Genomic DNA, 18,310 nt, shown 5'->3' with positions numbered 1-18,310 from the left:
GACAATTGGAATTCGAAATACTAGTAGACCATAGTGCCACTGAATGTATGACATACCGGTATGCCTGTCTTCATTTGCCCAGTCGGTGCAGAAAAGTAGCACGCTTAGTCCAATTTCATCTCTAAATTTAAAAACAAAATCTTTACAAATATCTAAATTCTTACTTTCCATCAGATAGAAGATATATGGCTATGGCTGTTCCTATTACCTCCTGCATGTCTGATCCTATGATAGCTATTTCTATCATAATCCATAGAATCATACGAGGTACTAACGGATATTGACGATAACACACTTCTGCTAGATGCATGCCTGTCACGACACCCAGACGGGCTGATAATCTCTGCATTAATAATCCCAAGATTGTAGCTCCCATTAAAACCCATAATAGCTAAAAAAAAAATAACAATATCGAATTCAAATACATAGTTGGTGGTATACAGCCAATTATAAGATCTGATCAATCAAAATATTATGTATACTCTTAAATTCTAATCATGAGCCGTTTATTGGTCTTTAAACTAGTGCTGGGTATTGCCACGATACGTATTGGGATTCAGGCTCTATTAAACGATTTGTATCACAATCATAACCAGGTCACTATTTACCAAGAAATCAACAGGATAAATGAATAATTTATATTTTTAGTCCTGACGATGTCAATGAAATAAACCCGTTTTATTTATTACGATAGTGATATGGATCATAACAAGGATCAAAATAATTTAAGGGTGTTTGTGAACCCATTGATAGCGTGTGATGTGGATAATTAAGAGTGACGGATTACTGAAGCGAAAAAAAAAAAAAACATAAATTTTTTTTCGATACATCGAGTCAGTATCTCGAGATTCAATACTGAATCGATGTGTCGAAAAAAAATTTATGTTTTTTTTTTTTTCGCTTCAGTAACCCGTCACTCTTAATTATCCACATCACACGCTATCAATGGGTTCACAAAAAAAATTGAATCGCTATAATCTCGATTCAGAGTAAAGCAATTTCACAGAAAATTTCATCATATTCTGTTTTCATTATCTATTTTTTTTTTAACTATTAACTATTATAGCGAGAACTGTCAACCCTTTAATTTTTTTTGTGAACCCATTGATAGCGTGTGATGTGGATAATTCAGAGTGACGGGTTACTGAAGCGAAATTTTTTTTTCGATACATCAATTCAGTATCTCGAGATTCAATATGTGCCAGCACTACTTTAAACACCTTTATAATTAAAGGGTTGATAGTTCTCGCTATAATAGTTAATAGTTAAAAAAAAAAATAGATAATGAAAACAGAATATGATGAAATTTTCAGTGAAATTGCTTTACTCTGAATCGAGATATAGCGATTTAATTTTAGGCTAGTCATGATCGTCATTACTGACGGTGGCACGATAATATACAAAGTCTTGATTATCCATTTTTACGTTAAATTATCCATCACAAAATGCTTTCAAATCCACTAAACATTGCAGGCTAATGATGGCATCAAGAGATGATTATGGCCTGGATAAGTTCATTAATGTCTAATTAATAGTTTATATAACATCTCAGTCCTAAAGACAGACCTGCAATAGGCAGATTTAGCTTTTGCATAATGTGTGTTTAACCATACAACTGTATACCTAGGATTAGCAAATCAAAACTTTATTTTTCCTCTTAAATTACTATTGATATTCACACTATATATTTCTACTCACTCACTCTACCTACCAAATAGATCTATATGATAGACGATTTTTTAAACCAGGACCAATAATCTTAAAACTATAGCCATGATCAGCAAAAAAACAAATCCCCCCAATGTTTACTCTTGTAGTGGTCTCAAGATAGGATGATTCTAAATATTGGTATCAAGTTTTATCACTCGATCACTCAAGCAATTAGAATCAAAGTTAATCTGTTCAACAGTCTCAACCAATCAAATTGCTTTGATTAATTCTAAGCAGAAAATGTTCACAGTTCACAACCACAGTCACAAAATTCACCTACAAGTTTGAACACTGTAGAAGCAGAGTTATTGTGTAACAAAAGGTGCGACATGCAGATAGACGGACAGACAAACCCATAATTCAATTGACCATTGCTTTGCGTAAAATATGGTAATCATAAATGAATACAGAATATGTAGCTTAAGGGGATCAGCATAAATGTTTAAGGGCCAAATTTCACAAAAAGGTAGGAAAAAGATAGCAAAGGTTGGAACATGAGTCCCACAATTCAAGACTCGAGTCTGACTTAAACATACATTATGCAAGAGCTAAATCTGCGTATTGTAGGTCTTTCCGTAGGCCTGAAATGTTATCCAAATTATTAATTAGACATTCATTAACTTATCCAGACCATAATCAACTCTCGATGGCATCGCTAGGCTGTGATATTTACTGGATTTGAATATATATTGTGATGGATGATTTAACATCAAAATGGGTAATCGAGACTATGTTGTTGTTTTTTTAATATCATACCAACTTTAGTAATGATGATCAAGGCTAGGCCTAAAATTCCATTGCTAACATCTCGGTTCAATGTGGAGCATTTTGACTGAAACTTTCAGCATATTCTCTTTACATTATCTAGTGTTTAACTATTGTAATGAGAATTGCCAGCTCTTTATCTTATCTCCTATAATGTTACATCAATGACCCAACTTGCGACTTGACTCAGCAGTTGTGAAGACTCACGACTTGAAAGAACTTAGTTCTCAGACTTTGTGAAGACTTGGGACTCGACTCGGTACTAAAGTCAGTGACCTAAAACTTAGTGACTCGAACTCGAGTTGCGGCGACTTGGTATTCGATTCGGACTCGAGGTCCGAATGGTTAGCATGTGCGGGCTGTATCATAAGGTCTGTCATTGAGTCAACTGGCGTGGTTTCGATTTTCCGGTTGTACATGACAAGGAGTAGGGTCGCCTGTCCAACCTCGAGGGTTTTCTCCGGGTCCTCCGGTTTCATCCTACTGCTAAAGACCACTAAGGGCAACAGCATTGTTGAAATAAAATTGAACCATGTGTTAGTCCCGAAATGAACTAGTTTGTGTCGAGTGAACGTTAAACCCCATTTCTCTCTCTCTCACCCACCTCTGAAAGATATGCAATTTTTTTTTGACAAGGAAAAGAGAGGGAGAGCCACATCAACACCTTAGTCATATTTTGGTTTAAATCAAAGAGGCCATATTGAATTAACTATAACGATCAAAGTATAATAATTCCAACAAGATATACTGCTAGAACTGATCCTCCAGATACTTACCCTAAACTGAGCAATGGATCCGGATTGTAAATCAGATTCTATATTACCAGGATCAAGATAAGCTATGCTCATCAAAAAACCGGGTCCGGTGAAAGCCCACAATTTACGAAAACTAAATCTATACTGAAATAACAAAAGTACATTTATATTTTAAATTAGACATAAATCTAAATATAATATCTAAATCAACAAGTACTCGCATCTTCTGCAGGGAGTCTCAGTGGCTCAGTGAGGATCAGTCCTAGTGTTAGCCAAGACAGTTCCTCAGATTTTTCCGGTGTGGTTTCCCCTTGTTAGTGGTGTAGAACAGACGATCTGGCAAGAACAGCTCCTATTTATTCGGATTAGACAAAAAAAGAGGACCGATGTACACATCTGAGTGCATGTGAAAGAACTTACTTGAATTGTACGTACATGTAAATATAGACGGTTGGTTTGACTTCGGTTATGCTGGGGAAGAAAAACTTCAGAAAAAAAAACCCTCTACATAAAAACCTTGGTCTGTCGGCCTCGGTTTTTCTTTTTTCTCGGATTATTTTTCTTGGAATTCAAAATAAGAGCAGGTCGTAGTGAAGCAGTAGGGACAAAATTTCCCTCATGGGAAGTCATGCCACTTGACTCAATGACAGACCTAATGATGCAATGCTGGCCACCGTTAACTATTCACCCCCCCCCTCCCCCCAACCCCCATTAAAGATATGGAGAGAACAAGTTAAATGTTTTGTTACTTACATCATCAGAATTTGGTATAGGAATTTGTTCGTTGAAATAAGTTGACGCTACTGTTGTTAATTTGGGTTTTTTCTCCTCATCATCATCCCCCGTGTTGGTAGGTGTGTGATTGGAGAAATCTTCATATTCGTTTGTCATGATAAAGGTCCAGTAGGCCTCAGCAGTTTTAATACCTTACTTGAACAAATCTACCTGAAATGAAAATAAAATAAATTTATTTGCAGTCAGACTTTAGTCAATCGAGATTCACATATCCGACATGGGCTTTAACATCCTACCTTCCCGTCCCACACGAGCTAATGAAGACGGATGCACACCAAACAGTGCGCTATGAGGGAAATTTTGCTTGGACAGTGGCTCTACAGCCTATACTAAATTCTAACTGTCAAAGGGTCTTTTACGTCCAGACCAATCAATGTGTAAACAGGGCCCCAGATTTTTGTCCTAAGCGAAGGTCGAAGGACAGGCGACGCTACTCCTTGTCACCTACATGCCAGAAATCAAAACCGCGCCAGTTGACTCAATGACAGACCTTTTGAAACAACGCGCACTCGCTAACCATTCGACCATCCAACCGCCCTCAAATGTACATAGGAGTCACAAGGTTAACCATGTATATAGTAAGATGATACGAGTGTTGGAGCAGTTTGATTGTTAACAATATGATAAACAAGTGAAAATTTGATGCTAAAGTCTAAGATTTACATGAAATATGCCTCCATCGTACATTTCATATTACATCCTGGTTTTGAGTACAATGAATATTTAAAGATACATTATGGAAGATTAGATAAAGAGCTGGCAGTTTTGACTATAACAGTTAAAAACTAGATAATGTAAAAGGAATTTGCTGAATTGATAAACTCTGAACTGAGATTTTAGCGATTGAAATTTCAGCCTAGCCTAGATCACCATTACTAATACAATCTAGACTGAAACACCAATACACACCTATACATTAAATATAGTAATTTGCATATCTCTTATAATAGTGTCCTTTATCTTGTTTATTTATAAACCATCACACAATATTGATTTATAACCTATTTTTTTTAAGTGTTAATATCCAATTACTAGCATATATATAGAGACAAATATCTAATATGGCCTGATTACATATCAATTCAAGATTCTTTATCAATATTTATGGTTAAACATCTTGTATATCATTAACAACAGCTACGGTAATAAAAAATGAAAGACAGAGACACTGACATCAAATTACTGGGCTGGTTACAATGCCTGAAACCATTTTGCCCAAAGGTTATATCTACTAGCTTCAAAATTCTTAAATACAATCTCTAAATCCAGTAGTGATGATGACATACAATAGCAAAGTACATGTATGCTTACTCTATCTGGAAAACCTGATAACACTTATAGATTATATATAAGTACATGAGGCAGGGTATACTTACTCTTTTTAAATACCTGTCACACTAGCTGTACAGGTAAGTAGTTAGACTGATATGATTAATATATTATATAATTCAAGATAATATATAGAGTAAGTTTATACGATATTATCTAGGGGGGTTGGATGGCCGAATGGTTAGCATGTGCGTGCTGTATCATAAGGTCTGTCATTGGTTTCGATTCCCTGATCTTATGTGACAAGGACAAGGGTCGCCTCTCCAACTGCGTGGGTTTTCTCTGGGTCCTTCGATTTCCTGCCACTGCTAAAGACCCCTATGCGCAAGCAAATTTTTTTAAATAAAATTATACCATATGTTAGTCCCAAAATGACCTAGTTTGTGTTGAGTGGACGTTAAACCCCATTTCTTTCTCTCTCACGATATTATCTAATTATAACACCAGTTTATATCTAAGTCTGTGAGATAATGATAAATAGATTAAAGGCCTGCAATTTCAATGAATCTGGGACAACAATTAGGTTAACAGACAAGAGAGAGAGAGAGAGAGAGAGAGAGAGATTGGGTTTAACATCCACTTGACACAAATTAGGTCATTTCGGTACTAACACATTTTATTTCAATAATTCGCTTGCGCGCAGTGGGAGGAAACCAGAGGACCTGGAGAAAAACCCACGAGGTTGGACAGGTGACCCTACTCCTTGTCACGTACAACCAGGGAATTGAAACCACACCATTTGACTCAATGACAGACCTTATGATACAGCGCACATTTTACTAACATCATATAAGTTTATACAAGATATATTAACTAACAGTCTAACACCCACCTTACCGACTATCATATCCTTTATATTCCAGTTATATATTTTCCACTGTGACTAGCCACTATTAAAACTTTCATTATAATTACACCTCAAATGACCAAAACTGCTATCAAAATTTAATTTGATTAGCAAAAATTTATTAAAACTATTTCACACTGCTAACCAATTGTCGAGAGTTATTTTGTTCCCTGTGCTATAGTGGTACCGTAGCATCAGTGATGGTATCTCAGTATTAGAATTTGATCTTGTCTGCCTCCGTAATACAATGATTTATTATGTCTGATAATTGAAATATAGAAACTGTTTAACTGTGACAAATGAATATTAATCTCACATCTGTGGTTTTTGTATAAACATCTCATAAAAAAAAAATCAATATTAAAACTTTAACTAGAACTGCGCCGCAGTAATGACGGGTTTCACCGGTGCCCCGTTACCCTTGAACATATGTCACTTCCGGTACCGATGAAACCATTAAACAGGTTTCCATATAAGCATTGCACACATCAAATAAAATGTACGCAGAATCAACCAAATCCAGCAATATCAATTCATTGTATACATTTGTTACATGTAAGAGATCCTGACAAAATTACATTACTTCCAGTGATAATGAAAATGTTAAATTACTTTTATGAAATCAGAAATGGCATAAGGCATCACAATGACATGGTGAAAATTTTATGTAAATCGAATAATAATTGCCACTTTCATAGACCAAAAACCTTGAACAGTGACTTGTAGAAAACCGTCTATTTTTCTGCAACCTTACAAGTTAGAAACCATTTTTTGGTATCTGTATGATCGTATGGGTTCAATCTATTTATTGATTGGAATGAAATATCATAATTTTAAAGACATTTCAAATCAGACTCATTTGAATAAAATATCTGTTTTAAAGGCTAAAAATACAGTTTCTGCCAAAATGAGTTTAGTTCCGGTGATAATGAAAATCTTAAATTACTTGAATGAAATCGTAAATGGCTTTAGGTATCACATGGTGAAAATTTTATGAAAATCGAATAATAATTGACACTTTTATGGACAAAAACCTTGAAAAGTTGCCTGTTGAAAATCGTCTATTTCTCTGCAACTGAACAAGGTAGAAACCATTTTGTGATATCTATATGATCGTATGGTTTCATTCTATTAGTTGATTAGAATCAAATATCAAAATTTTAAAGAAATAAATAAAACTCATTTGAATAAATTATTTGTTTCGAAGGCTATAAATACAGTTTTTGCCCAAATTACGTCATTTTAGGTGACATTGAAAATGTTAAATTGAGTTGAACTAGTCACAATTGACATTATGCATCAAATGGTGTCACTTTTATGAAAATCCAATAATAATTGACTCTTTTACAGACACAATAGCGTAAAGAGTGACTCATGCAAAATTGACCATTTCTTGGCAACTGCTCATATTACAAACTAATTTTGAGATAGATTCTCTTCGTATGGATTAATGCTACAAGTTTATGAAAGTTGCGAAGAAATATTTTAAAATATGAAAAGCCTGAATGGGTTGTAAATAGCTCATTTTTTCACCTTTTTTCACCTTTAAATCAAAATGACCCGAAAACGAAATCGAAATTAAAAAAACTGAGCCCGATGTTTTCTGCGCCTTTACAGGGCACACACTTTCAGTCATACCAGATTTTAAAAAAATAATATTTGCTTTCAAAAAGTGGTACCGAACTGTCAAAATTGTAGTTTTTGCTAAATTTACGTCACTTCCGTTGCCGAAAGGTAACTTTACCGGTAACAAAAAAATGACATTTTGGATTACGGAGCATATGAACTTTGTTTTATACAAATCGAGCAATAAATAATTAATCCAGGACTGAAAAACTGAATTAGCCAATGGGGGTCAAGGAAATTTACGATGACAAAAAATGGTGCCATTTTTGGTCAAATCAGATGACTCTTTAACCCTGGGTAAAATACCACATTAAAATATTCATGAATAAAAAAGTTTTTTGTAAAAATTTAAATTTTCAAAATTTGGCGCCTAATATCTCCGACGATTCGTGGAAAATCAAAAATCTAAAGAACCGTGGCTATGTGCCTTGTCTCTGGCTATGTCAAAATGTATCCAATGTTAAAATCCGACGATTATTGTTAATATTACGGCAATATTTCAAAAATCGACAAATTCGACGATTTCGGACATTTCGCATTGTCGCAGAACGTTCGAAATAGCTTTAATCTCTAAGTCACACCCACTTTTCCAGTAAAACCGAAGACATCGAATCAATCCGACAAGTAGTTTCTGAGATACAATCAAACACTGCAACACTTTTTAGTCTGTATAAGAATTTGTTGGCCTTTTAAATAAAGTCAGTCTTGAATATCGATAGAATTTGAGGCATCTACAACGAATAATTCAAACAATTGTAACAAAATTTGTAGATGCTTGTATCTCTAAAATACATAATGCTTGTATCTCTAAGATACATAATGCTTGTATCTCTTAAGAGATATAATGCTTGTATCTCTAAGATACATAAAGCTTGTGTCACTAAAATTTTAATGAAAAACAAGAAGGCTCTGTAATCAACACCCCACAATATAATTGTATAACAAAATGAAATGAAATGAAATGGGGTTTAATGTCCTACACCATACAGTGTGCTATGAGGGAAATTTTGTCCGGACAGTTGTGATACGGCTTACTCTTATACTGAATTCCAACTGCCAAGGGTTCTTTTATGTGCACTCCAATTCTAAACAAGACCTCGGTTTTTCGTCCCATCTGAATGACTAGACAGCTGTCCTTGTCAGGCCCCCGTCCTGCACAGCTGCCAAGAGGAAACCACGCAGTCTTGAATAACAAAATCTATGTCAAATTTGCTCCCCATGCAACACAAAAATGACAGAATCTGTAAAATTTATGCTTAGCAAAAGAAATGCTGGCACGATCATATATCATTAAATCGATGTATCGCGATTCACCTTTTCACAATAACAAGACGCTGAATCGATGTATCACGATTCTTTTTTATGTTTTTTTTGTTGCTTCAGTAAGTAACCTGTCACTCTAAATTATCCACATCACACATTATCCATAGGTACACAAACACTCTTAAATTGTTTTGGTCCTTAGACAAACGAACATTTCAAACCCTGGACATTTATCCTGTTGTTTTCTTGGTAAATATTGACCTGGTTATGAATCGTGATACGATTCGTATCATAGGACCTGAATCGCAATAAGTTTCGTATCGAGACTGCAGTGGCAATACCCAGCACTAAGCAAAAAACACGGCCAGTATAATATATAGGTATCGTAGCACACAAATCGCAATACGTGTCGTATCGTGACTGCAATGGTAATACCAAGCACTTAGCAAAAGACACAACTAGTGTAATAGGTTGAAGTGAGTACAAAGTTTCAAAATGAAATGAAATGAAATGGGGTTTAACGTCCTACTGTTCTGCTCCTATACTGGGCTAATGAAGAAGGGCATACACCATACAGTGTGCTATGAGGGAAATTTTGCCCGGGCAGCGGCACTATCGCCTACTCTTATATCGAATTCCAACTGCCAAGGGATCTTTTACGTGCATTCCAATGTATACACAGGACCTTGGTTTTTTGTATCATCTGATGGACTAGACAGCTGTTCTTGTCAGGCCCTCCGTTCTGCACCACTGACAAGGGGAAACCACGGAAAATCCAGATGAACTTTCTCGGCCAATGCAAGGATCGACCACCCAACCTCCAGGCTAGCTAGCCAGCGTCTTACCCAGTTAGCCACTGTGGCTCCATACAAAGTTTCATAAAGATATCTTAAATGGTTTATGAAATGAAATAAAATGGGGTTTGACATCTTTCTGTCTGCTCCAACTGGGCTATGAATACGGGCATACACCATACAGTGTGTGCCATGGTAGAAAATATTTCACCCAGGCAGCAGCGCTACGGCCTACTCTTATATCAATTTCCAACTGCCAAGGATTCTTTTAGGTGCACGGGACCTCATTTTTTCTCACATCTAAATGACTATACATTGGCTCTCGGCAGATGCCAGGCCCTCAGCCCTGCACCAATGACAAGGGAGAACCACGCCGGAAAAAAACATGATAAACTTTCTCGGCCAACACAGGAATCTAACACGACTCCGGATGATGAGAGATGAGCCAGAAATAAAACTGTGACAAAAGAGCAGATAGACAATGGACTGAGCCTATTTCAATATCTCTCTCATTAACTTTATTCAATGCAGGATAATAAAAATATATAAATAAAATTACCTGAATATTTTAGTGTAACAAGTATATTCAGTTAATATTAGGAAAACATGTGATTACTGTTATCACTACTGCTTCATCTTAACCCTGATAATATATAATATATATATATCAATTGAATTGATTAAAAATCTTTAGTATATAGATTAGATTATATTAATCAGACAACTGGCTGGTAGATTGTTTTATCAAAATCACAGGTACATACTACTACTACTACTAGTAGATTGTATTATCATAATCACTTATTCACAGGTATATATATGCCAGGACCGTATTGATTCCACGGTTGTACGTGACAAGGAGTAGGGTCGCCTGTTCAACCTCGTGGGTTTTCTCCAGGTCCTCCAGTTTCCTCCCACTGCTAAAGACCCCTACGCGTAATTGAATTATTGAAATAAAATTGAACCATGTGTTAGTGCCAAAATGACCTATTTTGTGTTGAGTGGACATTAAACCCCATTTCTCTCTCTCTCTCTCTCACCAGGACCGTAGTTAGCCCAAATATGGGGCAAGGTCTCCTAAGGCACCGATGTACCTACGCTTGAGGGTCCACGACGAATGAGTCTAGGGTGCTCTCCCCCCAAAATTTTTTTGAAAATAGGGTTTACACCTGAGGAGATGAACTATGGGGCGCCCATACTGATATGGGCACTTTGGTCGATGGCTGAGTAGTGATGATGATAAGATAAAAGCTGGTTGTATCAGAGATTTTATATTGATGCGAAATAGTCAATATCACAAAAACCAAGATGTAAACCAAGATGTGTACAGAATAATTATTCCATGATTACTGTTCACTGTACATATTATTTGTAGTTCTATATATTCTTCTTTAAATCTTTATAAGTGTACTTATTTCCGTACATATATATGAATTATTATTATCATTATTGTGTTCCATGGGGGGGGGGGGCCTCTTGCCCCTCCGCTTTCAATAGGCCTGCATACTCAGGCTCAGGGGTGGTTCTCTCCCTTTTGTAATCTAAATTCTATACTAAATTTGTGATCAATTTTACACAGTCAAACATTAAAGAACACACTTCGTAAGTAAATACAGTCAATTACATTTTTTAGCGCTAGCCCTGTTTACATCTCGTGACCTTTGACCAAACTTGAAGTTGGCCTTATCAAGTAGACCTAACCACACTGTATGGCTATACCCGTCTTCATTAGTCAGATTGGTGCAGAAAAGTAGGACGTTAAACCCCATTTCATTCCATTTACATAATTTGAAAATTACAGAATTTGAATGATACTTGTATTATTTTTGGGATCGGAAAGATCTCCCATAGCCACATTCATTTGTATTCACTTTATACATTCGTCAATATTATATATACAGATCGAAATTGAATAAATTAAATATGTTTTCATTATGCATGCATCCTCCAACAATAAAATCAATATTAAAGATACATTATGGCAGATTAGATCAAGAGCTGGCAGTTCTCACTATAATAGTTAAAAACTAGATATTGTAAAGGGAATTTGCTGAAAATTTCAGTCAAATTGATCCACTCTGAACCGGGAATTTAGCGTTTGAATTTTGGGCCTAGCCTCGATCATCATTACTAAAGTCAGTACGATAAAAAAATAGTCTCAATTATCCATTTTTTGATTAAATCATGAATGAGAGTTGAGCAGCAGATCGGGTTATAATCCAGTAAATATCCCAGGCTACCAATGCCATCTAGAGTTGATTATGGTTTGGATAAGTTAATTAATGTCTAATTAATAATTTAGATAACATTTCGGGCCTAAAGAAAGACCTGCAGTTGGCAGATTTAGCTCTTGCATAATGTATTTTTAGTTTATACACACACATTTATACATCGATAACGTTTTCACTGAGTGGCTGTGCATGACAAGTAACAATGTTACAAACCAAACAAAAGCCTTGTAGTTAGCAAAATTATGGACACTAGCACTTTAATCTAACCGACCCTGGTAACAAATTTGCGAACCCCACCAAGAGGCCAAGTTGTCAAACCTCTGTACAACCCCGGTAAGCGAGTTACTAACTCCGGAAACAAATTTGCAAACCCCGCCAAGAGGCCAAACCTGGGTCTGGGTAACCCTGCCAAATAGTAACCATGGAAACCCCAACAGAGTTTCGGAATAGTATAAATCAAAAAGCCTGCGATGTGAGTCCAATCAGTCTGAAGAGTTCAATATGAATGAAACTAGTCACTGACACCCGGGGTCTCTTATCTCTTGTATTAGCTGTACGCAGATGTACCTGGAGTTTGTACTACCTAGCACAGTACTTGTGTTTACCTCCCCGGCAAAAAATACAATATGATATAATAAACACATACTTAAATTGTTTTATATCTTTCTAATGTCCCGATAGAAATGAAATGAAATGGGGTTTAACATCCTACTTTTCTGCTCCGAACTGGGCTAAAGAAGACGGACATATACCATACAGTGTGCTATGACTATGAGGGAAATTTTGCCCGGACAGCAGCGTTATTGCCTACTTTTATTTCGAATTCCGACTGTCAAGGGTTCTTTGACGTGCACGCCAATGTGTACGTGGAAGCCAACCTGAGATGTCTTGGTTAGCAAGCCAGCATCTTACTCACTGAGCCACTTCTGACTCATATCCCGATAGAAAAATAGTTGGGGGGGGGGGTGTCAATGCAGTAGACCAATACTGTTGCCACCTGCAAATGCCTGCCTTGGATGAACCTTAACGCTAATAATTTTACCTGTATAAATACATGAATGTTTACAATTATTTCATCAGGTAACCAAACTTTTAGGTTTAGAAGGGGGGTTGGATGGCTGAATGGTTAGCGCCTACATGCTGTATCATAAGGTCTGTAATTGAGTCAACTGACGTGGTCTCGAATCCCCGGGCGGATGTACGTGACATGGAGTAGGGTTGCCCGTCCATCCTCATGTGCTTCCTCTGGGTCCTCTAGTTTCCTCCTACTGCTAAAGACCCAATCGCGCAGGCGAATCATTAAAATAAAATTAAACCATATGTTAGTCCCGAAATTATCTAGTTTGTGTCAAGTGGACATTAAACCCAATTTCTCTCTCTCTCTCTAAGTTCAGAACACTTAGTACCACGTGTGACTATGTATGGTCGAATCAGCTGTTAACATTCAGTCATAACAATTACTGACAGATACAGTATATACCGGTACAGGTATACAATACAAGACATGTGTTATATTAAAACATATCCTGTATTGTATATATATGTGTCAGTAGATGTGTGATTCAATCTATTGTTCAGTATTTGTTTAACAGGAGATAAAAATACTAGTCTATATAAAATAAATTGACCTGGCAGTTATAGATATTAATGATAGAGGATATCAATTATAATACTTTATACTGATAGCTACCATCATCATATTAAACCCATCACCCAATATAAATACTTTGTATTGATAGCTACGATCATCATATTCAACCAATCACCCAATATCAATGACTGTTCATTTTAAAATGCTATGTCATTGCACACATAGTACATCGATGCTTGGAATGGAAGGAAAATTTTACCTTTATTATAAGACTAACCGTTCATGTTATGTATCTAAGCCCATGACATCATCATTACAATGATGTCATAACTTCCTATGATGTCATAACTGACACAGTCATTTTGTATTTAATTCTTCACCTCTGAAGAAGTTTGTATTTTTTACTGACGAAACGTTGGATAAAACGATGATTTTTTGATACTATATTCTATTAATTATTGTATATCACATGAATATCTGTAATTCATTTGATAATTAGTCTAAAATTAAACGACTTTTGGGTCTTTTTTCTGGCTACAAATATTATTAATAAGACAAGCCCATAATCCACGCTCTGGGACATCTGATGGTCGAGGTATTAAATGGATAAGAACACATTAAGATGGATAATCAGGACGCTTTTATTATCGTAGCAGTACTTGACAATCGAAACTATTTCGGCTAAATCTTGTCAAAACTTCAAACACTCATAACTTCGTTTGGAATAAATTATTTGAATGTAATATTCAATAGATAATTAATTTTTTTTTTATCTATTTTTAAACTATAATAACAAGAACAGACATCTCTTTATTTAAATCTTACCGGGAATCCTCGTATTTAAGCCCTGTCGTTATAAAGCCCATGGGCTTAATAATGAGTTTAAATTTCGAATTTAAGCCCATGGGCTTAAATTTAAAATTTATTTTAGAGTGGTCTGCACCCTTTTAAATTTTCAAACCACATACTAGTAAAAGCCCATGAGATCTGATTTGTTCAAAGAACTTTGAAATTTAAAGTTTATAGACAGTTTCTGTTTGTATTTCAGAACATTTATGTGATGGTGTATCATAATTGTGTTTTAAAAACCATTTTTGTTGATGAATTTGATTCGTTCCATTTAAAATTATAAAAAGAACCCAAATGTTTGTCGTTTTTTCCTCTTTTCGAATTTAAGCCCTGGGCTTAATTTCTTCAGAAATGTTTCATCGCTGACATGGTAATAATTCGAAATTAAGCCCAGGGCTTAACTACGAGAATTCCCGGTACATAATGCATCTGTAACTTGTAAAACACCAGACTAAATTCCATTAAAAACTTGAGATGGCCTTTTTCAAACCAATCTGATTAAAATACAGGCCTATACTTTCGATGGCCTACACTACATGAAGATCTGGTGAGTTGTAGTGGGGTGGCGCGTCAGGGGTCATACAAGTGGATTTTGGCCCTATGATGTCAGACATTTGATAGTTCCGTGCACTGAATGCCAAGAACTCGCTGCAACAGACAGTTTCATTGGCTAATCCCTCATATCAACCAGAACGCGGGGTATATAACAACTCTTCCAGATCCTAGTGTAGTAAAGTTAAACAAAATTTTGGAGTATAAAAAACGAAACGAAATAGGATCTGTGTTTTAATCAGATTGTATTTTAACTCATTATTACAGTAATTAAAAAAATACTGACAAATTTACAGCCCTGTTTAAAATAATATATAATTAAAAGATAAACAGAGGCTTGTCAGGCCCCTTATAAAGCCACCACCACCAGCAAAGTTAAATCTAAAATCATAGTCCACAAATCCCAGACTTCAGAGAGAGAGAGAGAGAAATGGGGTTTAACGTCCAATCGACACAAAGTAGTTCATTTCGGGACTAACATATGGTTTTATTTTATTTCAATAATTCGCTTGCGCGTAGGGGTCTTTAGCAGTGGGAGGAAACCGGACCACCCGGAGAAAACCCACGAGGTTGGACAGGCAACCCTATTCCTTGTCACGTACAACCGGGGATTCGAAACCACGCCAGTTGACTCAATGACAGGCCTAATGATACAGCACGCACGTGCTAACCATTCGGCCATCTACCCCCCCCCCCCCCAGACTTCAAGTTTTAAAAAATCTTGAAGCATTGGTATATAAATTCAAAATGTTTCTAATGATTTCAAACAAATAACACTCGAAGATAAAAAAAAAACCAGCACAAACAATCACAGAATGCATTCTAATTTATGAAAACATGATCAGTAGTAGCTTCCACAGAGTAGCTTATATTTCCTGGTAAGTAAGTTTATTGCATAGAAACGCCCATGGGATCGAAGCAGCATACAATTACAAAATGAAAGAAAAATCATATTAGAACAAACATACATAAACATAGATAAACACTGCCTTGTTCACTACTGATTCAAGGGCGATGCGTAAATATGCCTAAATCGAAAGTGGCAGTTCAGATATATTTGTCAACAATTCTTTACAAGAGTTAGATTTAAGCCATTATCTGTACTTGTTCTCTAATACAAAGGAGCTCACTCCTTTAAATACTTGAAATACAAAGTTCAGGCCTAAAAATACATTTTTCTTGCAAGTTTAACTTTTTTCTCAAGGGCTTAAACTTTACTTTTCATTGCATAATTTGTCTTGTGCATATAAACTTTTGAGATTTGCATGCACCCTTGCAATCTCTAATCAATGTGAAAGATAGAGAAAAGGGGTTTAACGTCCACTCGACACAAACATAATATGGTTCAATTTAACTTTAATAATTCGCTTGCACACAGTGGTCTATAGCAGTGGGAGGAAACCGGACGACCCGGAGAAAACCCACAAGGTTGGACGGGTAACCTACTCTTTATCCCATACAAACGGGGCATCGAAACCACGCCAGTTGACTCAATGACAGACCTTATGATGCAACAGGCACACGCTAACCATTCGGCCACCCAACCCACCTACTAATCAATGAAGATTAAATAATAATATTTCTTGGTCCAGACTTGTACATGTACTTACACAGAAAGCCTATAAAAATGAATAGATCAGTTATCTTGCCTCAATGTTTGTAGCTCTCTACACAAAACAATCATATATTCCTCTCTATGTTTACCTTAACACAAATCGTATGAAACTAACGTAGGTTAAAGGTTTCATCCTGTCTTTATACATTTACCTGAACCACAATAGATCACAGCAACAATAAACACCGTTAATGGGACATTTAGCATGGACTTGAAATTTAATCTTATTAAAACATAATTTTATACACATTAATAGAGAGAGAGAGAGAGAGAGAGAGAGAGAGAGAGAGAGAGATGGGGTTTAACCTCAGCTCAACACAAACTAGGTCATTTCGGGATTAACATATGGTTCAATTTTATTTCTACAAATCGTATGCGCGTAGGGGTCTTTAGCAGTGGGAGGAAACTGGAGGATCCAGAGAAAACCCATGAAGTTGGACAGGCGACCCTACTCCTTGTCATGTACAACCGGGGAATTGAAACCACGCCAAGTGACTCAATGACAGATTTTATGATACAAACACAAACACGCTAACCATTCGGCAATCCAACCCCCCTACATTAATAAGAAAACAAGTGATCCAATAAATCACTGACTGTCAACAAAAAGTATGCACACTACAAGCCTTGCTGTTTGTGCTGGAAAATTTGCATCTGCGAACAGATAGACAGAGGTGACGACAATATGCTAGCCACACAAAAAATACGCACAATAAAAGTTAATACAAAAACAGATTAACTCTGAACCTTCAAGATTAAGCTCATTGTGACCATTGTGAATATTATTTGTGAATCGAAAATGGTTCCACTTATACCCTCATACAGTGTACTATGAGGGAAATTCTGCTCGGGCAGCGGCACTAGGGCCTACTCTTATATCGGATTCCAACTGCCAAGGGATCTTTTACGTGCACGCCAATGTATACATGGGACCTTGGGTTTTTCGTCACATCCGAACGACTAGACAGCTGTCCTGCACCACTGACATGGGAAAATCACGTCTGAAAATTCCTATGAACTGTCTTAGCTAATGCTGGGACCGAACATGCGACCTCCAGACAGATAAAATAATAACTGCAAAAAAACGGTCCTGCTGACAAGAAGAAAGTGTGGTGTGACTAGTCTTTCGGATGGGACAAATAAAAAGAGTACCTACTGTGTACACATTGGCCAGCACATAAAGTAACCCTTGGGAGTTGGGAATTTAAAAAAAGTAGGTGAAAACGCAAAAATCATGTGTAAGCATTGAAATTAAAATTACCATATATTCTTTACTTGATAAAGACAAGAGAACCCTCGTGGAAACATTGCCAGAAATAAATCTTTCAAGTAACTTAAAATTGTATTCCATATAATTGTTTCATGTGTTATTCTCATCGAGTTACTAAAGGCCGCTTAAATAATTTATTAGTCGCAAAATGACCAAGTTATGGTTTTGACAAGGCATTAAACTTGATTAAACCCTGTTTCATAGGAAGTTTTAACAAGATACCTCTATATGACTAGATGAAATGTCTCATAGTTTTATCAATAAGAAGCTTGTAATTAATTGAGGTTTAACATTCTACTTTTCTTCACGGACTGGGCT

General features: G+C 36.2%; 1 protein-coding gene across 3 annotated transcripts in view; it reads right to left on the bottom strand.

The window, feature by feature from the left end:
* Positions 1-18,310, bottom strand: part of LOC126807651 (natural resistance-associated macrophage protein 2) — a 33,644-nt gene that overhangs the window by 12,427 nt on the left and 2,907 nt on the right. The window contains exons 1-4 of one of the 3 annotated variants that reach the window (XM_050532394.2): positions 16,718-16,806; positions 3,984-4,175; positions 3,252-3,374; positions 165-391 (exon numbers count right to left, since the gene is read on the bottom strand). In XM_050532394.2, the coding sequence (XP_050388351.1) occupies positions 165-391; positions 3,252-3,374; positions 3,984-4,121 (488 nt within the window). In that variant the 5' untranslated portion in view covers positions 4,122-4,175; positions 16,718-16,806. Of the gene's footprint in view, positions 1-164; positions 392-3,251; positions 3,375-3,983; positions 4,176-10,443; positions 10,530-16,717; positions 16,807-18,310 lie in introns of those variants that run through there. The other 2 variants (XM_050532395.1, XM_050532393.2) reach the window with 2 other exon arrangements.

Source organism: Patella vulgata, chromosome 9, assembly GCF_932274485.2.
Source record: "Patella vulgata chromosome 9, xgPatVulg1.2, whole genome shotgun sequence".
Taxonomy (NCBI): domain Eukaryota; kingdom Metazoa; phylum Mollusca; class Gastropoda; family Patellidae; genus Patella; species Patella vulgata.
Note: the sequence above shows the minus strand (reverse complement) of the source record. Positions and strands in the feature narration are given on the sequence as shown.